At 38.6% G+C, this 24,873-nt stretch overlaps 1 protein-coding gene across 1 annotated transcript; it reads right to left on the minus strand.

Annotated features, from left to right (window-relative positions):
- Positions 1–412: 412 nt before the first annotated feature.
- On the minus strand, positions 413–23,402 carry usp36 (ubiquitin specific peptidase 36). The gene is made up of 20 exons (XM_037792197.1): positions 23,253–23,402; positions 17,590–17,855; positions 16,605–16,826; positions 15,178–15,288; positions 12,650–12,752; positions 11,573–11,640; positions 10,547–10,617; positions 10,361–10,443; positions 10,144–10,255; positions 9,895–10,035; positions 9,509–9,609; positions 9,279–9,417; positions 8,831–9,193; positions 7,127–7,351; positions 6,581–6,705; positions 4,150–4,824; positions 3,723–3,943; positions 3,243–3,425; positions 2,652–2,767; positions 413–2,480 (listed from the first exon to the last, which is right to left on the minus strand). The coding sequence occupies exons 2-20, from the start codon at positions 17,840–17,842 to the stop codon at positions 2,349–2,351; spliced, it is 3,444 nt and encodes a 1,147-aa protein (XP_037648125.1). The 5' UTR covers positions 17,843–17,855; positions 23,253–23,402; the 3' UTR covers positions 413–2,348.
- Between the last annotated feature and the right edge of the window lie 1,471 nt (positions 23,403–24,873).

A 24,873-nucleotide genomic window follows, 5' to 3' on the forward strand; every position in this document is an offset into this window, starting at 1 on the left:
AATCAGTTTTCATTGTTTAAATGTGATATAAGCCCGATACAGTTCAATTGGCCTAAAAATACATTTATGTATAATGGATTTAGGCCAACAAACATTTCGCCAACCAGTCTAGTTGCAGGTTACATCCACGTCTGTCCAAAAATGTCATCACTTCATTATTTTATCCTGTTAGACATGAGTGAAATTGTCATAATTAGCATGTGAATTCTTGATTTATGGCCAGAATAGCTTGACCTTTGACCACCAAACTCTAATCACTTCATCCTTGAGGCATAACAATGAACAAATGTGATGTAGCTGATCATTCTCATAGGATTTTGATACTGTGAATATCAAATCCTTTCTACAGTGACATCATCAAATTACAAGTAAAAAAAACAAACAGTAGAAGACAGAAAGATACACACTCCGCTCACAAAAGTCACAACTTTATTGCACCTTTATAGTTAACTATAGTGTGGTAAGAGCCACTTTCATTATGAAAGGTCTCTTCCCTGGTCAGAAAAAGGTGGTGCAAAATATAGAGCCATCAAATGCAAACATGTGGACCGTCCGTTCACACCAGCAAATGTTCCTGTGTGCCAGTTTGAGAGTCGCACCCTACGTCGATTTCACAGCCGACAAACATGTCCTATCGGAATTAGTCTCTCTTGTACTGTACACACTACAGTGACATAGGGGACACACAAATGAGCTAACACATTTGCAGATTCTCAAGTCAACATCCACCGACTGATCCGAGTATTAGTAGCACAATTAAAGATCTGTCTTTTCTTCTTTAAATTATATATTTATAACATTAAATCCTATACTTTTTTTTTTTTTAATAGCCAATTCAAGGCAACATCTCTAGAATGAAAAGAAATGCATGTGGGCAAATCTTTACAGCGTCGGAGGGAAACGGGTAGCACAAGATGGACTGTACAGGCTTCTACGCTGGCAAAGCATTTTTGTTTTTAAGTTTCTCTACGCATCTGTGCCCGGACTGGTGCGAGATGATCCCATGGTTTCCACACCTGAAATACTTTTGTATAAAACAGTTTTTCTACAGGATGTACAAGATGCAAAGTGGTTGGTGGCTACTCTGATGTGAAACAGAGATGAAGATGGGTTACAGGATGTCTCTGGGTTCCTGAGTCTTAGCCCAGTTTCTAGGTGACCAGCATGAGCATCAGAAAATTGCATAGAGATATAAGATACAAGGAAGGGGGTGGGGGGGGGGGAAATTATTAGCATGTGGCAGTCCCATTCTAACACAGTGCCTGAAGTATAAAATGTAACCCCTTTATTTCAGTACATTGGTGAAGAACAGTTTGTGAACGCTGCACAGTAGAAAACAACCTCCCAACAACCCCAACTTCTGCTCTGCAAAATGCACGGAAAACAATAACTTCCAGGTAAACAATAGAGATATGATGAAACTTATATTGCGTCCAATTGCGTTGCTCATCAGTGTCGACACTTCCACAAACAGTTAAACTGTTAATCGGCAGAGCATTCTTTTGTGATCTAAAAATGTATCCACATTCAATCTGAAATAAACTGAATTTGTTTAAGGAGCAAAAAATGAAAGCACAACTAAAAACAAAATTCACCTTTGTAAATTTTTTAAACTTAAATTTAGACATGCATATTTAGAAAATAGTGGCAATTTTTAAAGCTTAATTTTACCAACAATATGCAGGCAAAATTTGGTCCTTAAAAACGAGCCACGTGGCACAGACACTGCAGCAAAAATAAAAAGGTATTAAAATAGGAAAATCATACAGAAATCTAAAATAATATACGTTCTAATGAGTAAAGATTTTTTTGATCTTTGTAATTTGGTATAGAATAATTTCAAGAGAAAGTTAAAAATGTCCAACTAACTGAGCCCTTGTGTCTGCAAAAAGTATGCTCTGAGATTGTGTGCAGTTTCCAAAACAAGACAGCCAAAGTGTTACTTTCTCATTCTTAGCCCACACATATCTAATATGGTAATTTAATTTCATAGTAGCTCATGTCGGGGCAATAACGAAAGCTCAAAGGAGGCCAACACAGTTATTCATTTAACATGGAGGTGTAGGGTTTTCTGTTAAATACTGCATGCATAGAAAAGTGTGAGCGAAGCCAACATTTCATGTTTGTTTAAAATTGAGATCAAAGGGGCAGTCAGTCAGATTGCGCTGCTTTTGAACTCAGATCAAATTCAAGAATTTGTGTCTCGATTTAACACAAGACAGAGAGATTTAAAAAAAAAAAAAAAAAAAAAAAAAAGAAAGAAAGAGTGAGAAAAGGTACAGAAGTTTGGTATACAGTATTGTTCTCTCGATTTCCAGTCAGCATGACCTCAACAGCAATCTGGACTCTCAGCGACGGACTCCAAAAGCTCTCTTCCCTCCAGGCGTTACAGACCACTTGCTCCGCCGGTCCTGGATCTTCTGGAAGATGCTGCTGCCGCTTCTCCACTTCTCTCTCTTATAGTTTTTCATTTTCTTCACCTGTTCATTCCAACAAAAACAAGGAGAGTAGTTGAAGATGAGGGACTCAGCTGATTATACACTAAAGAAAACATACTTATTAATATTATATTTAATTTCTGCCAATAGATCCCCTGAAATGCTACACACTGTTCCTTTAAGATGACATTCTTGTTTATTTTTTTTCTTCACCTTTCCCCTGTCAAAGTCTTCATCCCACTCGTCGATCACAGTGTCACATCTGGCGTGGCGGACGTCATCAGCAGCGTCTCTACTGATAGCAGAGATCTCTCCATCCCAACTGAGGACTAGATAAGAAAAACAAAACCTATAAAATGCATATATAAAAAAAAAAACATCTTTTACGACAAATTATCAAAGTATTGTTAAAGATTCTCATTCTTCTAATGTATCGCCATCAGAGCTGTCAATCAACTCAAATATTTAATCATGATTAATCGCAAATTAATCGCACATCTGTTCAAAATGTACCTTTAAAAGGAAGATTTGTCAAGTATTTAATACTCTTTTCAACATGGGAGTGGGCAAATATGCTGCTTTATGCAAATGTATGTATATATTTATTATTATAAATCAATTAACTACACAAAGCAATGACAAATATAGTTCAGAAACCCTCAGGTACTGCATTTAGCATAAAAAATATGCTCAAATCCTAACATGGAATTTTCCTCACCAAAATTTAGCACAAGTTTGGAGCGTTATATAGGCTCCATCGCGACAAGCTAGTATGCTAGTAGTAAGAATTCAATTTTGTCTCACCGTTGGCTCCGTAGGCCTTATCTGTGGCGTTCCTGAGCAGCTCCTCTACCACCCCACTTGTCTTTTTGCCGTCCCAGACTACAGGACGGCTTAGGGTGTCTCCTAACTCACTTTCATCAGTCGCCGGCGCCTGGCTGCGCTTGTAGCCGTCCTTCACTTGGCTGTCCCACACTACCATTGAGGCTGGAAAAAAAAAAAAGCAGATGAAAAAAAAAAAAGTGATTAAATCTGACATTCTCAGAATGTAGTGAGTCATGCTCTCTTCGTGTAATTACCAAATGACTGGTCACATAAATGAGAGGCTGTAGTGGAGCAGCAATTCTCGGCAAATTGATCTAATCAATACAGAGCGGGATTGTACGTTCTGTGTTGGCAAGTAAACAAGATTTTTCTCACTGCAGTTTGCATAGCATGAATGCATGTACAGCGTGTGTGTGTGTGTGTGTGTGTGTGTGTGTGTGTGTGTGCACGCTCTCATACCTGTGCTTTGTTTACTTATTTTGCCGTTCTCCGTGGCGTTCTTCTTGGAAGGGGGTTCCACTGCTTCGGGCTCGACGTTCGGCCCGTCCGAGCATCGCCTGCTCTCCTCCCACAGTCTCACCTCTTCTTTTAGCCTCTTCTTCTTTTTCTTCTTCATCTTTAATTTCTTTTTCAAATTTCCCGAATCATTCTGAACGACCGCGGCCTTCGTCTCAGAGGTGCTGTTGGGAGAAAAAAAAAAGAAAAGTAAGTTCGGTATGTTTATTGAAAAGCTGGCTGCATTGTGGGAGTTTCTGGAGGTCAACTGGTTGTTATAGAAACAAATATTTGCCTCTTCTTCCAAATTATGAACTGAAAATTAATTTCCGGCAGCAATTTTTTGAACAGAAAACACACATAACTAAAATAATCCTACAATTCAACCCACCTCTCTGGTGCAGAACATGATGGAGTCGTGTCCTGCGGAGCCTCCACCAGCTGCATCTTCTTTTTCTTCTTCTTCTTCTTCACAGAGTCCCTTCCCTGTTCTTTCTGATTTGATTCACACTGCGTTGGGGTTGAGGCAGCTAATATAGGCTTTTGTTTAGACTGTTCTGTATCTGAGTGGGATGTAAGGCTCCATATGCCACCCTGACACCAATCCTCTTCCTGGGTTGACGTATCCAGGTGAGACGGGACGCACTCCCTCTCCTCAACTCTCTCCCCGTCTTCGTGCTCCTTCTTCCGCTTTTTCTTTTTCTTCTTTTTCTTCTTCTCGCTGGCTGATTCCACGGCGTTGGCCTGCGTCGCCGTAGCTGAGGACGACGTCACCGGCTCCGCGTCGCGCTCCACCTCAGAATGGCGCCGCTTCTTTTTCTTCTTCTTCTTCTGAGCTGGAGCGCCGTTGAGGTCTGGTTCCTGGACCGAGGAGCTGAGGTTGTTGGAAGACTTGGGGCTCTTTGGGCCAGCACTGTGGAGCCCGTTGGTTTTAAGAGAAAGGCTGGCGTTTGGTTTTTGCAGTGTGGAGAGAAGGGACTGTTTCTGAGGGCTCTGCTGTTTGAAGGATCCACTTGAGTGGGCAAAAGGCGATGACTGGACTTTAGGTGAATGGAATGGACCAGCTCTGGGGAGAGAAGAGAAAACATCTGGATTTACTGGGCCGCATTGGGCAAATCTGCATTTCTTGTTCAGAGTTAGTTGTTTTTATTCAGTCATCACACACAATACAACAAAATATAATTAAAAAGTATAAATAGTCTAGACAGTGCAAGCAAAGTAATTAAGAGTGAGAGTTAAAGGTGCAGTGTGTAGGATGCAATCAACTGAAACTTTAGATATAAAAGGCTAATAATTCTTATTTCAGGTGATTAAACACTAAAGAAAACAGTTATCAATATTATATTTCATTTCTGCCAATAGATCCCCCAAATGCTACACAGTTCCTTCAAGCAATGATTGAAAAGGCACCGGCAGAATGCTTATATGCATATCCTACATTCTTATCAACATAAGATGCTCACCTGAAATAAAAATAACAATAAAATAAAAATCATTCACACTTGTAACCCTCAAAAAAAACAAAAGTGATTTCTTAAATTTATGTTAGCATTGTTCCATAATTTAATCCCAACAAAGGAAATACGTGTCCTTATAATCATGTGTGTACACAGTCTGGCAGTGACTTTGTTTTATCTCTGAACATTATTTAATAAAATACCAAATCATTAAATTCCATAGCATGAGGCTGTATAAATAATGTATTTGTGTGAGCACAGTAACCAGCAGAGGTGGGACCAAGTTATTGTTTTGCATGTCACAAAGTAAGTCGCAAGACTTTTGCACAAAGTCCTAAGTTAAGATTGACAAGTCCCAAGTCCCACATTTTGATTTCTAAACAGGTCATAAAGGGCTCTTCACCAAGCGTAATGCCATTTTAACAACAGAGTAACTGCCGCCAACTCAGTAACGTAAAGTTAGTTCTTCATAGTTTTCTCCTGCAACTTTTAGTCAAACAAAAACAAAACAACTTTTCGGGGATTCAGCAATAAACAACAAAAGATGAAAATTCAGTTTATTCAGTTCAGTTTTTTCTCCCAGGAGTGAATCCTCCTCCCAAACAAATCAATAAAAGATGATCTCTCAAAAAGTAAATAAACCCAACATCTCCAACGCTGTCGGAGTTACCTCCGGTACTGCAGTGGAACGCCTTCTTGCACACACTTTTTAAATAACATATTTTTTTCACTGTTTGGGTTTGGAATCAAGTATTTTCTGGTCAAAAGGCTCAAGTCCAAGTGAAGTCACGAGTCGGTGACGTTAAAGTCCAAGTCAAGTTGCAGGTTTTTTAAAATTTTGTCGAGTCTAAAGTTGTTCTTCTAAATAATTATAGATGATGTAAATGAATGTAAAATTGATGAATGTCGGGAAAATTTGAATGTCTGCTTTTTTAATGTAAGGCAGTTTAAAGTGAATATGAGCTGAACATAGCTTAACATGTACAATATGATGTTGTATATAGTATGTATATGATAAATATGATGTACATGATTTCGGACCCCAGGAAGAGTAGCTGGTCTGATTGGTATCAGCTAATGGGGATCCTTTTTAAATAAATAAATAAATAAATAAAAAAGTCATCAAATTTGTGACTCAAGTCCAAGTCATGTGACTTGAGTCCACACCTCTGGTAACCGTCCTTATTGATAATACGTAGAATCCATTTTTGTAATAAGATTATTGAATTTATGGTCGTTTTAAATGTTGACCCCCCCCACACAGTAAGATATGTAAGGAAGTATAAGCGAGCAATAGATCATATACAAAGTCTTATAATTTATTTGCTATTGACTTTGAAATGTTACCTGTAATATAGTTCATACCTGTGAGTGTGAGTGGGTGAGGCAAAGGTGAGGGGGTTAAGTTGATTTTGATGCGTGGGGTCACTGGACAGCTGGCGTGGCGAAGGGGGCAGAGCATCAATGCTGCTCGGTCTCCGGCTGCGAGCCTGCAGTTATCGACATAAATAAAAACTTGGTGGTCTAAAAAAAATAGCCATGAATGTGACAAAAATAAGGAAGAGAATCAAATGAGGAAGAGGAAGATTAAAGGGGATGGCAGGAAAAGATGGAGGGAGGGAAAACAAAGAGGAAGAGGGTATGGCAGAGAAGAATTAGAAATGGTTAGAAAAAAAGAACAAACTGAAGGAAAAGAAGACAAACTCTAAACAAGTGCTACCGTGTGGTTGATTAGACAGGCACACTTGGAGGAACAACACATTACAAAAGTAAGCTAGAAAAGGAGAGTTACTTGCCTTAACATAACTACTTATTGAAATCAATGGTCATATTTTGGGATAGCAGTGTAGAGTGAGGCAGCAGGAAACCACAGGAGGTGGTGCTGCTGCTGTGGATGGGAATGAAGTTCACCTTCTTGGCTGACAGGGCCAGTTTCTTGGCAGGAGGTGGCGACATGGTGCTGGTGGCTTCGGACGTGATGTTGTTGAGGGCCGGGGGTTTTATTTTCGCCGTCTTCTGCTCCTCCGTGCTGTGAGAGCGCTCCACGCTCTTGGCGGGAGACGCCAGGCCGTTGGAGCCTTTCCGTGGGGTGGAGGGAGTCTCTCCGACCGGCGCGCTTTTGGTGCCCACGGAGTCCTGGTCGAAACAAAGGCAGTGGTTAGGGTATGCTTCTGTGCAGCTACAGACGGCTGTTATGCATCTCCGTTAAACTCCATAATAGAAGTCTGCTGTAATGTCTGGCTCATTTTACACATAATATTCCATATACAGTTTGCAGTATGCATCAGTATGCTTATTCAAGGGGGCTACATGATGTTGTACACTAGAGCTGCAACATTAATCAATTAGTTGTCAACTATTAGATTAATCGGCAACTATTTTTAATAATTGATTAATCAGTTTGAGTATTTATTTTAAGAAAAAAAGTCAGTATTCTCTGATTCCAGCTTCTTAAATGTGAATATTTTCTGGTTTCTTTTACTCCTCTTTAACAGTAAACTGAATATCTTTGAGTTGTGGACAAAACAAGACATTTGAGGACGTCATCTTGGGCTTTGGGAAACACCGATACACATTTTCCACCATTTTCTGACATCTTTAAAGACCAAATAACTTGTATTTTGACACAATATACTAAATTTGCATTAGAGCTGAAACAATTTATCGATTAATCAGTTAGTAAACCGACAAATAATTTGTTCATTTGGGAATTATTTTGATAGTCAGTCATTTTATCTAGAAAAAAACATCGAAACATTCCCAATTTCCAGCTTCCCAAATGTGAGAATCTGCCTCTTCTCTTTAATTTATATCATTGTAAACTGAATATCATTGGGTTTTGGAACATTTTCATATTTGCTTCGACAACACAAGCCATTTTAAGATTGCACCCAGGCTTAATATAGATAACCCTTTGAACTCTGCAACTGAAACGGTCCGTCAGTGCGTACATTGGTATTTTTACTTATTGTGATGTCATTTCTTGGAGTATCTTCAAATGCTTCATATCCCTCAAATCTCTACAACCTAAGCTACAAGGTTATATAAGTCAATAAACCATAATAATTGACAAAAGTATTAAAATTGTGTCATAAATAAAAAAAATATATACAAAAATCTCACGTTTTTTCATAACATCTTACTAAATAAACAAAATGTTGATCCAAATGATTTCTAAATGTAGAAAACGTCTTTTTTCGTCAATGATATTGAATGTTTGATATCGTCACCGTTAGTGTTTAATGACGTCGGTGCCGCCTCGTCATCGTCTCGTTTTAGTCATGGAAAAAAAGGTCGTTGACGAACATATTTTGTCATAGTTTTCGTTAACGAAATGAACAGTGTATGGACACAGTTTTTATCAGCATTATAGTTTTTCTGTTCCCCACGTTGTTAAATAGCTTGTATGCATTTTGCGGACACAATATGTTTTTAGATCGCAATAAGCGCCTTAATACTTTCACATCTAGTCTTGATGATAAAACTCTTTGAACATTTTGGTGCAGCAAAACTATATAAATCTAATTGATGTTATCAGATGATTAATAAACTGCCGTGATCCTGCCTTTGAGCTAATATTTGTGTTTGTCTGTGCTTCTCCAGTGCAAATATTACCTTTGAGTCAGAGGTGTCGGCAGAGGAAGAGTCAGACAAAGACTTAAATGAGGTAGACGCTGACATGCCTCTGCCCTCGCCACCTTGCTTTTTATCTCCCTCCGTCCGGCTGACCCCGTTGTTGGAGGGGGTCGGCGTGCTGCAGCGGGACTGCGCTTGGCTCTGGGGAGACGGCTTCTTCAGCTTCTTGAAAGGCTCCTCGATAACCGTGGGTCCGCCTGGCAGCTTCGGCGGGCCGTTGGAGGACGACGTCCAGTTGGAAAGTCTGGGCTGTGGCTGAGAGCTCACACCGTTCCTGGAAATTGGCAGGCCCAAACCGCCGTCCATGGACTGGATCTTACGCAGTTGTGCAGGCTCGAGTTTCTGAGAAGAGGAGTATTGTATTTAGAACTTGTATTAAAAACTGGGCTGTACTTTTCTATCCACATCCAGTCATCTTGTCTCGTACCTTTGTGACCTGCGGGGAGGAGAGAGGCCCGTTCAGGTTGGCCCTCTTTATCTGCTCAGACGACACGCTGTTCTTCCCAGGATGCAACATCGCCTGCTTGGTGGTCAGTCCATCTGCATTCTTCTTGGTTTCAGGGATCCTTTAATACAAGAATCAAGACTCTGGTTTATTTAATTATATATCCAGACAAAACCTTGTTTGATCTCTGGCAGCCCTCCACGGTGTCTCACCTCAGGTAGAAAAGCACGTAAGCCTGCTGGTTCAACACCACTTTGATGTTACTGGAGTGCACCATTGAATCATTCATTTGGTACCATTGGCCGTTACTCGCCTGAGAGGAAACAAGGAAGAGATAACATCTTTAAAATAAAGCATGTATTAATTACACCTTTATTTATTCACAGTTAAACTATAAACAAGTTAAAAAACAGAACAGAATACTAAAAAAAATTGCATCCTTCATGTTTTATTTGCCTTAATTATGTTCATTTCTTTGTTTTGATTTGACTTTACTGTCTGTTAATGTCATGTTTCTGACCCTCGAAAACAAAGAGCCTCATCTCAAGATGTTTATCCTCAGATTTTGACATCATTTATGCACTTCCGCTCATCTTACCTTGACATAGCAGTAGTAGTGGCCAGCGTGACAACTGTAGCCAGAGTGCACCAGAACAGCGTAGAGGCCGTACATAACAGGATCGCCTGAGCTCTGAGACATGTAGGGGCGGATGTTCAGGAATTCTGGGTAACCAACGTCCTGGAGGAAAAAAAAAGAAAAGAAAAAAGGCAGACAGAAACATGAGATCACTGAGAAATGAGACGGCTCTTTCAAAAACAGCCAATAGTGTGAGACTTCTTTGTTAACCTTTGTTATTTTTCCTCCGCTGAAGTTGGCGAACCTCTTCAGTGAAAGTGTCAGCACGTTGGATGTTCGATGGACCGTGAAGCGCTTGGTCGCTGGCACTTTCTTTTTGCACCTGGAGAGAAAAATAGAGTGATGATACGCGATACAAAACGATGTCTAATGCGAATAGATTTACTTAAAAGGTAGGATTCTGTCAGACTAGATGAATGACACTTACTTGGCACACATGTAGGCATTCTCTCCACTTAGTACGTCTGGTTTAACAAACAGTTCTAGGGCTCGCACAATGTTTGCTGCTTGCTGAAAACAGAGATAGTTGGTGTTGCTGAGGCCAGTTTTAACAAAAATATTATTAAATATTTCCAGAGAAATAAAGGTTATATTGAGATCTTGTGCAACGTACTCGAATCTCCACAGCGATGTCCAGGTATGGGTCATACGTGTCGGACACACTTTTACAAATAGAGCATTTCACTGAAAGACAAAATTAAAAACAAACACGATGCGATCAGTGATCAGTGATTACTGGAATATTTCACACAAGCCTCTGTTCTACTTCCTGTAAACAGAAGAAACCAACTGACTCTCAGAACAAACATTGAGGGGAAATCCCTTCACATTTAGCACTCTCCTGAATATTTACATTTCAGATCTGACTGTTAGTAGTTACTCAACCAAACTGACGCTTGAAACCAGATGAAAATATACCAAAATATGACAAGTTTCTGCATCTTAAAGATTTATGATTAAACTTAAAGTTCACTCATTAACAGGAGGGGATTTGGTAAATGCTATTTAATATCATGGAGAGTATAATATAAGTAATATAATAAGAGAGTATAATAATATAATGGAGAGTGGAGAGACATGTTTTCCTACAATTTAACTTTTCTAGGGTTGCAACTAACAAATTATTTTCATTGTCAATTAATGTGCCGATTATTTTCTTAATTAATCGATTAGTTGTTTGGTCTATAAAATGTCAGAAAATGGTGAAAAATGTCAATCAGTGTTTCCTAAAGCCCAAGATGACATCCTAAAATGTCTTGTTTTGTCCACAACTCAAAGTTATTCAGTTTACTGTCATAGAGGAGTAAAGAAACCAGAAAATATTCACATTTAAGAAGCTGGAATCAGAGAATTTTGACCTTTTTTTCCTGAAGATATTACTAAAACTACTATTTTATAGTTGACAACTAATCGATTAATCGTTACGTTAACACCTACTACTTTGGATCTCCATGTATGAACGCAGCGTGAAGAGTATTGAACTACATCAAGCTGTTTCAGCATGTTGACACAGACATTAGTGTAGTCTGCTTGGTAATGGATCAATATGCAATAACAAAAGAAACAAATGTGGTAATTCATTCATGTGCACAGCACTAGAGGCAATATTATTCTACATTTCATTAAAGAAAGTCAATACCTCTTGACCTGAGGTAACCTCCAAAGATCTGGTGAACCAGCGTTGTGGCCTGGGTCTGCCTGTCGAGCCTGCAAACAGGAAGGAAAAAAATCATCAAAACAAAATTCACATAAAACCAGGCATCCGCTTATCCGAGGCTGAGATAGGCTGAGCAAGGTAGTCCAGACGTCTCTCTCCCCAGCAACGTTTTCAAGCTCTTCCTGACAGATATGAGATATGTAATCTCTCCAGTGTGTTCTTTATGGGGCCATTATTGAAGCAAAACTATTTGCAAATGTGTGTGGAGAGAGGTGTGTAACTGTATCTCAACCTGTGTGTGCGTAATTAGATATGTAAATGTGTAAAAGAATCTCTAAATACATACTGAGATTTGTGAATGTGTATAGCTGGACCGGAGAGAGCAGACACACAGACATCCAACGCTAAAGATTAAAGTAAGTGCTCTACATATAGTGAGCGTCATCTTTTCTTATAAGATGTCCGTTGTAATCGGTGACACCGGTGTTGTCTCGAGTTTATTAACCACTGGGAAGATACCCTCACTGTGACATCCCTACTTCCCAAAGCTCATGACCATAGGCTAAGGTTGGATTGACAGGTAAATCGAAAGCTTTGCCTTCTGGCTCAGCTCCCTCTTCACCACAATGGTACAAAGCATGCATTACTACTGACGCCGCAGCAAACTGCCTGTCACTCTCAAGCTCCATTTTACTCTCACTCGTGAACAAGACCCCAAGATACTTGAAATCCTTCAATTGGGGCAGCAACTCGCAACCGGAGGAAGCCATCCACCGTTTTCCGGCAGAGAATCATGGCCTCAGAAGTGGAGGTGTTGATCCCAACCACTTCACACTCGACTGTTCGGTGCACGGGCACAAACAGCAATCAGAGATTTCCTCTCAGCAACTCATACTCGCATAGAGGTGACCCTCTCGTTCTCCTGACTAACAGACGCTTGCCAGCGAGCTTCCCTCCCAGGTTTGGCTACAGGAGGGCTCCCCAGTAAAACCAGACAGTTTTTTAAAAAAAACATACTCATGCTTTAAACACTTTTAAGAAACAACAATAAAGCCTTACTTAGGGTAGCCGTTGAGACAGGCTTTCTGCATGGCATCGATGGTGTACCGCAAAAATTCATGGGCGTCCTCCTGGCTTCCAAAGCGAAAATGTCTGGCAATTTCTGTGGGAGACAAAAGAGCATGTTAGCTTTGTGCTGATTAAATGTTTCCAACTCTTGAGTGCATTAACATCAATTAAGTGCCTTATGACAAGTATTTGTTTTAGCCACACCACTTAATGAAACAGGAGAGTTCAGAGTAGCACACATTTTTTTATATTTGAATTATGACATAATTCAAATATAAAAAAAGACAGACAAAAAATGTGGGCTTTCAATCACATCACAATCCTCAGACACGCTGAGAACAAAAGGACAGCAGAGCAGCGAGAGGAAACATTAAGAACCCTTTGTTCTGCCAACATTTGTATTCTCTAAAAATAAGTTTCTGCAAAACAACAGAGACGAGGCTCAATAAAACACAAGTGCTCTGATTCATAACCTGAATATTTCCTGTCAGAATTAAAGGATACAAACAAGTGTGTGTTCTTTATTTCTAAAAAAACATTGATAGTATTATAGAGTAGCAGGTTATAATGTGGTTTTGAGTATTTAAGATGTTTACATATGGCAGGTAAGCACATGGACACATTATAAAGTAATTATCAGTGAAGATGATTTATTTAATAGAGCTGTGTATTGGCAAGAATCTGGTGATATGATAATGACCATGATACAGTGGTCATGATTCAATATATTGCAATACTATAAGCAAGGCGATATATTGCGATTTTTTTATCTAATGCATTTATCACAGTCCCGGTAACATCCAACATCATGGCACTCCTTTTTGTGCAATCTGAGCCGTTGACTGCCACAAATCTTTGCATGTAAACTATTAATTAAAACTCAATTGTGTTTTTGAGAATCAATAAAGTATCACAAAACATAACATTGCAATACGGTATACCGTTATCAAGGTGTACCGGAAAGTTGACGGTTATCATACCGTGTATATTCGCTTATCTACGGTGTTGAAAGATACAGACAGGATCAGTCTGGTTGTGCTGTCAGTATATGAGGCTATGGCTCAGAGGTAGAGCGGGTTGTCCACCAATTCGGAAGAGTTAATAGTACAGTAACGTTAACAGTAACAGTAACGTTAATATTGCCGTTGCTTAGCAGCGGTGTTCTTCACGACTTAACCACTTCAACAGCAAGCATATTGTGTGCATGACTTCCCATGTTGTAAACACGAGCTCACGAGTTTTATTTGAAGGCACCAAAAATAATCATAGGACATTATTTTAAAAGCTCACTGTTGTTATTTTTCATTTGGTAGTTAATTTAACATGCTATAGTGCTGCTAGCATGTAAACTAACATGCTTCAGTTATAAAACATTATTATCGTACTGTGAAATACTGTTACAACCCTACTACGAGGTTAGTTTCTCGTGGATCTCAGTCATGCAGCTCAACAGCCATGACCTCATAAGCAGCTTACGGTCACTTAGTGACTTCAGCAGACTGACGTCTCATCTAAAAGACTCACATTAGAGATAATGTAGCTCTAAACCCCGTTGCCTCTACAGTTATTTCTTAATGGAAAGCTGGTAGGAGAATGTGGTCATCACCACATTCCCAGCATCGCATCTCTGCACATTTACGACAATTGAGTCACCCCCTGAGTGGGAAAGAGGAATAAGACACCGTGCGTTAATGACCCGTTCAGGGCACTTCTCAGAGACATCTTGACAATATGAACGCTGTGGGCATACGATTGGGTGGTTGTGGTTTTATTTTGTTTGCAAAGCTCCGGCTGTGAGATCCTGGGGTGATTTCAGGATCAGCTCTAGTGTGATGACATAGCGTTGTATGGGGGTTTTTTTTATAGGGGGGGGCGTAATAAGCAAGAGGCACAGATGTTGAAATTTCATTGTATGCATTAACATCGCTCTAGCTGTGGAGGGAGATTTCTAACTGCGGGGGTGGCCACCAGCTAGATGAATGCAAAGAGAAACACATCTCTGAGTCGTGGTTGAAAAGGAGGGAAAAAGGGTGGACTGTACATTTTTTTTGTGCTAAAGCTGCTCCTCTCAGCCCGCAGTCACAAGGAGACAGAGAGGGCATCGGGGAAGGAGGGGTGAAGGGGAGGAGGGAGAGAGAAAAAAAAAGAGGCGCAGGAGGTGGAGACATGATTGCAGCAGCACATAAGGAAGCAGCAGGCAGGTAGGGAGGGAGGGGACGGGTGGAGGGAGGGAGGGAGGGAGGGCTCCTGTGAGACTACAGCACACAGTACCTCACCATGTCAAGGTGCAACTCACACCTCAGCGCTACCCTTTACATGGTGTTCATTCACAGCCTGCAGTCTCACCGCTCCACTTTTTGCACTGCAGTTACCGGCTGTCGTCACATGAGACGCTGTGGCCGGTGTTGCGTCATCACGCCTCCGGCAGCATTCGACCAAAAATCAGGTGTCTGTGACTCCTGACATTAGCGAGCACAAAGCGCTCAGACACAATCGCACAGTGTTGCAGGAAGTCTTACTTTTCAGGTCTCTGATGAAGGAGACAGGCTTGATGGCATTGCCGGTGTTGGCAAAGGCTTGGATGATGTGGTTCTGCATTATACAGATCATACAAAAGCCTGACTGGTGACCTGGAACACAAAGAAAATAAATCAGAATCATTGACAAAATTAAAGCACAGAAATGTATTATTGTGACAGGATTCAGAAAAACGTTATTGTTCATAACAAATCAAATGTAAAACAATGTAATGTAATGGTTATCACTAAAGCTTCAATGATTAATCAATTAGTTGTCAACTATTAAATGAATCGTCAACTATTTTGATAATCAATTAATCAGTTTGAGTAATTTTTTAAGTCAAAATTCTCCATTTCCAGCTTCTTATATGTGAATATTTTATGGTTTCTTTACTCTTCTATGACAGTAAACTGAATATCTTTGAGTTGAGGATGTTGGGCTTTGGGAGATACTGACATTTTTTACCATTGTATAGACCAAACAACTAATCAATTAATCAAGAAAATAATCAACAGATTAATCAATAATGACAATAATCGTTAGTTGCAGCCCTAGGTCTTTCATGTGGCTCCTTCATACAGTTAGTAAAAAAAAGAAAAATTTTAACAGAGTAAAAACATGTTGGATTAAAAAACTTAGTCAGAATTAGGCTGATGGTACTCACAGAAATACTTCTCAAAAGCATAGCAACACAAGCAATGTGCTAATTATTTTCTGAATTTATTTTTTTTCAAACAAATATTCCGTATTTTTTTGTGTTTGAAGGTGAAAATCGGATGAAAAATAATGATTTGGAATATTTTTTAATCAACTTGAAGGATATACTTTGCTTTTACTGCATTTACTTAAAATGTGGGTGAAAAAAAAAATCCAGGTATTTTTCAGTGAGCAGTAGTAAAAACTGAAAATGTATGAGCCTTACATACAGTTTGTGTGTGACAATTCAGTGGTTGTGGAGCCTTTATCTAGCAGGTTGTCCCTCTTAACAAATAAGGGCAAATTAAATTATGCCATTTTAAAGGCTCAATTATGGCATCTCAATGCCTTTGTCACTTGTAATACCACAACATAATTAGTCTTGATGAAATGAAAACTTACTCAAGGCTATGCATCTGCAGCCTGGTTCCACTGGTCTGGACTAAAGTGTCATTTATGATTTTACAATTTAACCTTCAGCTCTGAAACTTTAAGGTCAGCAAGTCTTTATTCTCTTGGCTTGTTAAAAAGGTTAAGTCAGTAAATCATAAACTGCTGAATGTTTCAGAGGCTGAATAAAACTGATTGAAACTGTTTTTGTTTTTCTTCTTCAGCTGCTTTGGCTTGCACTCACACATGTGTCTGCGCATACAGTAGGGTAACAGTAGCAGGGTCAGAGTCATTTCCAAAAATGTAAAAAAAAAAGCATGAGCATGATTCAAATACTCACAGGCACGGCTGTGCTCCTTTGAGAGTAAGTAGTTGGCGAGTGGCGGGGTGTAGGTGAGACACTGCACTGTGGAGTTGAGGAAGCAGGTGTTCCCCAGGTTGTGGAGACCGGCTCCCACCCTGTACACGCGCTCCCATTTAAGGGTGAGCTTGTTCCCTTGAAAGAGCATCTTCTGTGGGGCGGAGATCCCATCGCTCTGGCCTCCAACTACGTTGTCTGAGACTGAAGGAAGAGTGCAGTCAATTATGTGACATCATAAGAACAGTAATACAGAAACTGAGGTTGTATGGCTAGCACTAGGGATGTCACCAGAACCGATACTGCGGTACTACGTTGATGCCAAAATTCAGAAAATGTTGCGGAACTTGTTTTTCTACAGTACCGTAGGTAGCATCAGGGTTTGAGACTAATGCTTTGGCTATACTTTCCGTAAGGACGTCGCATGGACATAGCTGACGTGGAATCGTGACCAAGGAGGGTGAAAAGAGGACATGGTCACGCGTCATATTATTGGGGTACAAAACCTGCACAGTCTGCCTTCACCGAAATTGAGCCAATAGCAACGCACAAACGCAGCTCCAGTTACACTGCACATGTGTCATACCCCACAGCTCAAGACCCCTGTCCGAGCCTCTTTCAATAGGCCTGAAGCGTGACGAGGAAGTGCTTGGATCTTTTATACTCCATGTGGGTTTCTCTAAATGTGCTTAATCACTCAAATAAATCCAGTTGTTTGAAGGAGATATTTTCCCAGCAACATAAAATAGATAATAGAAAGGGAATTATGACCCGTTTAACTTACTAACAAACGATAATAAAGGAGTGTATGTTCTTTACCGCGGTATCGAATTGGTATCGAGAATCATGGGATTTTACTGGTATTGGTATCGACTGCTAAATTTCTGGTATCGTGACATCCATAGTTAGCACCAGTGGGCAAAAGATTAATATGGAAAATGTCAAACAGTTCATTCTGAGAGCTTACCTTGCCTCTTTATTTGGGCCGGCTCTGTGGCCTTCTGGCCCGTAGCGCCCTCGTTCCTGGGGTTGAGGATCACATACTTGTTCTTCAGGCTGTCCAGCTGATAGGAGAAACCCTTGCTGGCGGGCTCAAACTCGATCTTCTGCAAGAGGACTTTCTTGGCAGAAGAGGCCAACAGTTTGTTGAGGTCGCCCTCATCACCCGTCTCCTTTCGACCAGGTTTCAACGCCTCCTTGAGTTTATCCACTATCGGCATTGTTGGAACATCACTGCAGAGAAAGTCAGGGTCATAAGTTGTTCACAGAATCACTTCACTGGCACAACACGAAGCTGCACGAAAAAATAACACTCATTTCCCTACATCTTATTACGGCTATACCTTATTCAAAAGCACCTCACAGGACCTTGACTGTCACCATGGCGGTGTTAATGGCCCTTTTAAGCTGAACAGGACCAAAGCTAACCCTTCAGTTGATCAAGTAAATGTTGAATTTATCTCTCAGATAATCACTTAAAAGCCTAATAAAGCCCTCTCCAGGCCACGAATCCTGACGTGGCTCCACAAGAGATATAAGGACTGTGTGCATCTGAGGAGCCAGCTGGGTCTTGGCAGCTGTCCTCACAGTTATGCAAGACAGCAGACGTTGGTAACATAGGGTGGCGGAGAGTGTATGAGATAGGAGAGGACGAGCATTAGAGCACATGAGGTGTAAACAGTTGCTGTTAACTGCCAAGTCAAATTCTTATCCTTTATTTTGCCTGCTTCAATGTTTTTATTGTTATCTTCCACCAACTGGTATGTTTCTTCAGTAAAGCTGAATATTAGGCCTGCAACTAACGATCATTTTTATTGTCGATTAATCTGTTGATTATTTTCTCGAATTAATCGATTAGTAGTTTGGTCTATAAAATGGTGAAAAATGTTGTTCAGTGTTTCCCAAAGCACAAGATGACGTCCGCAAATGTCTTGTTTTGTCCACAACTCAAAGATATTCCGTTTACTGTCATAGAGGAGTAAAGAAACCAGAAAATATTCACATTTAAGAAGCTGGAATCAGAGAATTTTTACTTGTTTGTCCTTAGGAAAATTATTCCGATTAATCGATTATCAAAATAGTTGCCGATTAATTTAATAGTTGACAACTAATTGTTGCAGCTCTACTGTATATCATCTGGACTATCAGAAATGACAGATAAAAATGACTGAAAGATATTAAATCATTTGCACTGTGCCGTCCCTTTAAATACAGAGTAGCTGAGTACACTTAAAGGAACATTTCAGTGTAGATAACAACACCAGTCAGTCCAGTGAATGACTTCTGATTTCTCTTTTATTGTCTTCAAAAAGGCAGCAGGCTGGCAAAATGTGTTCAACGCTGACCGAGGAGTGAGTAAACAAATCACTCAGTCTCCTATTGCCTCAAGGATGTAGCCGAGGTGCCCCCAAACACAACAAACCCTCTTAAAAGTGAAAGCATTACACCATGTAGATGTTACAGTACAACACTGAGAGGCGTGGAGCACCACGAGAGTCGTGCTCATCAGAGTGGGCAGTGACGTCACGAGGAGGGAAGGAGGGCTGAACATGCATTGTATGCACAAGGGCACGCTGACCTTCACGTGCGGCTGATACAACTAAAAACGACACAGCAGCCTCACAGGGATGCAGCTAACTGCAGTGATGCAACTGCAGGACCAGGCAGTAATATTGATACACTGACCACTACAGAGATTATTATGACATCATGACAATTAGTCATTTTATTTTAATGTAGCACAAAGAAACTTTCTAATGTTTATGTTTTGCATTTGGATTATCTCTGCAGCGACAATGAGCAATCATCTGAAATCCTGTCATTAAATTAAAAGGATAGTTCTGATTTGTTTTTATGTTGTAAGGTGATATGAGCCATTCACAAATAGTGATATCTATGCATGGATATTAGCTGAGGCTACAAGTGCTAATATCAATACATAGATACAGTATACGGTGTTTTAGTGCACATGCATTTATATGTGAAGATGGTTAGTGGGCGCCTGGCGTGAGATCTGCAAACAGAATCACGCATCGGAAATCACAAAAGACGTCACCTTCAGATGTAGATGGTTAAAACATTTTTTTTGTCCTAAAAATACTGACATTTTAAGAGTTTTGCATTCAGGTATATCCATACTCTCTTTTCAAGCAATGGCTGTGTGTTTAATATGTAATGACCTCTCAATATGAACATGAAAACAAGTCTCACTTTTATGTCCTTTAATGACTTATACACTGTCTGCTTGCTTCATATTTTGGAGTTTCTCCTCACACTGACATGCTTAGATACATCAGTGGAGTTTGTCATTGTTTTCTGTAACTTACAAATACATCTGACGATGCAATCACAGGCCAAACTTTAGCAAAAAAAGGCCATTTTTCTAAGTTTTTGACAAAATACAGATAATATTATTAAGTGTGAATATGCACTAGCATTTTATATTAGGACCAATACATAGAAATGGTTGGAAAATCGACAAAGTGAAGTTCATGGAGCCTAAATGAGACAGGCTGAATTGTTGCAACATGTTAATTTTACGAGGAGTGCAAAAATGCATTAAGTCTTAACAGCTGCATTGTACGCCCGCGTTTTCCAATATACAGAATATATTTGAGTGGCCCACCCAGATAAATTTGCCAAAATCCAAGAAGATTATAATTTTTTTTTTTTTTTTTTTTTTTTTTAAAAATTGTATTTTTTTCCTCCATTCATCTCAGGTCCATGTGCACTTAAAAAGTACAGGGTAAAATTGAAATGTCTGTCAGAAGGTGTATTTGCAAACCTATAGACTAGAAAAATGACTCCCTAATTAGAAGTTATCTTGTACAGTAAATACAATGCTGTGTTGCAGCAACCACAGGGGCCGAGCAACACACAGCATGTCAACATTTTTACACTTTTTGAAGCTGCATTTAGAACAACCTCTCTTCAGGAGCTAACATCTATCAAAATAAATACCCACCCATGTGGATAGAAAAAAAAACTGAATAGAGCTGAAATGACAATTTCAATTACTCGATTAGTTGATCAACAGAAAATTAAATCATGAAATATTTTGCAAACTAATTATTTTCCAAGTAAAAATGTCAAAATATATGCTGGTTTAGGCTTCTGTAATGTTAAGATTTGTTTATTTTCTCTGTTTTAAACCATTGTAACTTGTTGTCATATGGTAGAACAAAAATAAAAAGTTAAAACAAGCAATTTGAAGACATCATCTTTGGCTCTGGGAAATTGTGGTGAGCATTTTTTTCTCTCTATTTTCTCATTTCATACACAAAACGATTAATTGAGAAAATATTCAGCACATTAATACATAGTGGAAATAATATTAGTTGGAGGCCTAATAGTAATGTTAACTTTTTTTAATTAGCCGATGCCCATATCAGCTTGATGACAGAGTGAGTGACTTCAATGGCTTCAAGGAATATTGTAATCACGACTGATAAAAAAAATAAAATAAATAAACAAAGTGGACCATGTGAATTGACATTTTTAAGATAACACCATTTACCAAAAATATAAACAGCAGATTGAGTTGCATTAAAGTTAATTTATCTTTTGGCAAACTATTATTTGTGTTGATTTTAAACATAGAATAAAGGAAGTGGTCACTGCAAGCTGCAGTTGTTTCAATTAAATAACAAACACATGACCAACATGCTGCATTGTTATTGCACTGTATATAATGATGTAATGTATTTTTGTCGTACCTATTGTTGCTGTCGTGATTCAGTGTTGTCTTTTTATGTGTTGGACCCTGTCTTGGCTATAGGTCTCACTTGTAGAAGAGGTTTTAATCTTAATGTGACGTCCTTCTGCAGGACAGATAATAATACAGGACAGATAACGCACTACACTAATTTTGAACAGTCTCGTCTGCACTATATTCACTTTTTTTAATAGTCTTGTATCACAGCTGGTACCCTGCACTATATTCAGTTTTAACAGTTTTCTTCATCTCCTTGTATTTTTATATCTGGTATATTTTTTTGTACTTTGTACTACTAACTTTTTTTACTGCCTTTTTACTAACATGTTTTGCACTAAGGAACTGTGATGCTGGAAACTTGAATTTTTCCTCGGGATCAATAAAGTTACTATCTATCTAGTTAAATAAAGGTTATATATATATATATATATATATATATATATATATATATATTTGTGTTGCTGACACAAATAAAGCTGCTGGACCAGTTTAAATGACAAGCAACCAAAAAGCAAATACTGTTCATAAATAATAACCAATAATAAGCACCTTAAAATCACAAGTATCCACTCTTGGACTTAAAAAAATGAGACTTTACAGGAGCACCTGAAGGCAGCACAAGCTATTTACTGTCACTTCGTTTTATCTATTTATTACATCTACCCTACCTGTTTTACAAGTGCAATTACCTCTGTTTACATTACATCTATTTTTAGATTTTATACTTCTAGTGTAACACTTCTGTTTATATTTATTTATTACATCTACTTTACCTGTTTTATTTGCTTTATAACTGTGTGTTTTACCTGTTATATGTTTTACCTACCTCGTTTAGTCTTGTCAAGTATTTGTTTTAAAGCACTGACCAGAAGTGGCAACTGTGAATCTCGTTGTATTTAATACAATGACAATAAAGCTTTCTATTCTATTCTATTCTATTCTATTCTTAAAAAAGTGTGACTTTACAGGAGCACCTGAAGGCAGCACAAGCTATTACTGTCACTTCTAAAAAAAAAAAAAACTATTCCCATATCAGCTGGATGATGGATATTACTGGATGAATATTCTAATCACGTCTGATAAAAAAAAACAAAAAAACACAAGTAAACAAAGTGGACCATGTGAATTGACATTTTAAGATAACATCATTTACCAAAAATATAAACAGCAAATTGAGTTGCATTAAAGTTAATTCATCTTTTGGCAAACTACTATTATTATTTGTGTTGCTGACACTAGTTTAAATGACAACGACAGCAACCAAAAAGCAAAATACTGCTCATAAATAATAACCAATAAAATCACAAGTATCCACTCTAGGATTTAAAAAATTGTGACTTTCCAGGAGCACATGAAGGCAGCACAGGCTATTTCTCTCACATTCACTGTTGTTGCTTCATTAAACAACTATTTAACCACCTAATATCAAGGATTTTCCAATTCTGTAGTTCTTTATTATCATTAAAGACTAACACTAGTCATTAATATCGACTCCACTAGCCTCTAGTACACCAAACTGGAGTCAACTCTAGGGCCACTCATCATCATAGCTTCAATGCTAGCTTGCTACCACAGCTAACCACAGCTAACGGTAATGTCGACCTCAAACGGTGTCAAGTTTGGACACAAAACCATCGTCATTACTTCAATAAACACCTCTTTTCTCTTGTGTTTAAGTATTGGTAGTTTCCTGCTGCAATCTGTGTGTGTTTTCTGCCTTTTTAAGCGCTTGACAGTAGCAGCAAATTAGCCATTGAAGCTAACTTAACGTGGCTAAGCCTCAATGTGGTGTTAGCTAGCATCTCAGGCTAACAATCCACTAACCGCCACATCCTGCCTCTTTATTTAACTGCACCAAGCTAGAAATATACTATTAACAACTATTAAGTAAACCCAAGTGCGTATTCTTCGCTCACCTTTCGTTCAATCGTCCAAAAACGTGTCCAGTAGAGAGAACAGTGCTCTCGCTTCCTCAGCTGTAGCTCTCGGCTCTGCTATTTTCGCCCATGCTGCATTATCAGAGGGCGGTGACGAAGGAACGACGTGTGATTGACAGGTGTGAAGAGCCAATCAGAGGACAGGTCACGCCGTTAGCCGGAGAAGTTCAGCCAATCAGCGCTGACTTCCAGCACCAGCGCTGTTTACCATTGATGCTATCTGCTCGATTCATGTTAACAATTATTATTATTAATATAACAACAAAGAGCAACTATAAATCATCTATTGTGTGCAAGCAGTTATGTTTGGCTTGAAAGCAAAGCTGCACATGGAAATCCTGCACATAAAATCGATTCCTTAGTGTCAATTTGTCTGATTTTACCAAATATTTATTGTAAAATACCCACATATTTCATCCATATTAGGTTTAATGCACACTTGTAATTCGATTAGCCAGCCTATTAGCCTATTTATAATCATTATGCATAATAACACTGTTGGAATGAACACATTCCTCTTATCACAGTAGTATCAAAGAAAAGACTTTAATTTCATCCTTGAACACATTTAAACAAATGCAATATTATAATAATAATGAATAATAACACTGTTGGAATGAACTAACAAATTCCTCATATCACAGTAGTATCAAAGAAAAGACTTTCATTTCAGCCTTGAACACATTTAAATAAATGCAATGTTATAATCATTATTAATAATAACACTGTTGGAATTAACAAACAAATTCCTCATATAGTAGCATCAAAGAAAAGACTTTAATTTCATCCTTGAACACATTTAAACAAATGCAATATTATAATAATAATGAATAATAATACTGTTGGAATGAACTAACAAATTCCTCATATCACAGTAGTATCAAAGAAAAGACTTTCATTTCAGCCTTGGACACATTTCAATAAATGCAATGTTATATACTGTAATTAACTCTGAATTATTTCATATGAAATTCTGGATAAAATGCCCACATATTTCATCCATATAAGGTATATTTGCAGACTTGTAATTTGATTACCCAGCCTATTAGTCTATGCATAATCATTATTAATAATAATACTGTTGGAATGAACTAACAAATTCCTCATATAGTAGCATCAAAGAAAAGACTGCAGTTGCATTTCATCCTTGAACATATTTAAATAAATGCTATGTTATATACTGTAATTAACTCTTAATTACAAGCTGCACATGAAAATCCCCTCAAGGAATGAAATCGCATCCTTAGTGTCAATTTCCCCTGATTTTACCAAATATTTATTGTAAAATGCACACATATTTTATCCATATTAGATATATATATCAATAACCTGATATTTTCAGGTGGAATCTCATTAATTTATTCATTCATTCATTCATTTTCACTGTGCAATATCATTTTCCATTTCCACTTGGTTCATGTTTTGTTACACTTTTGTTTAACTCTTTTTTTTCTACTGTGTTAGCTGATGCATCTTGTTTTTTGCACTATCCCCTTTGCTGCTGTACACTGCAAATTTCCCCACTGCGAGACACTAATAAAAGAATATCTTATCTTATCTTATCTTATCTTATCTTATCTTATCTTATATGCAGACTTGT

This window comes from Sebastes umbrosus, chromosome 14, assembly GCF_015220745.1.
Source record: "Sebastes umbrosus isolate fSebUmb1 chromosome 14, fSebUmb1.pri, whole genome shotgun sequence".
NCBI lineage: Eukaryota > Metazoa > Chordata > Actinopteri > Perciformes > Sebastidae > Sebastes > Sebastes umbrosus.

Excerpts from the sequence above, each read along its gene's own strand:
- usp36 (XM_037792197.1), bottom strand. The coding sequence starts at position 17,842 with ATGCCGATAGTGGATAAACTCAAGGAGGCGTTGAAACCTGGTCGAAAG. Across the intron at positions 11,641-12,649 it reads TGTCTCAACGGCTACCCTAA|GCTCGACAGGCAGACCCAGG; the intron begins GTAAGGCTTTAT and ends TCCTGTTTGCAG. Across the intron at positions 9,418-9,508 it reads TACGTGCTTTTCTACCTGAG|GATCCCTGAAACCAAGAAGA; the intron begins GTGAGACACCGT and ends CTTGTATTAAAG.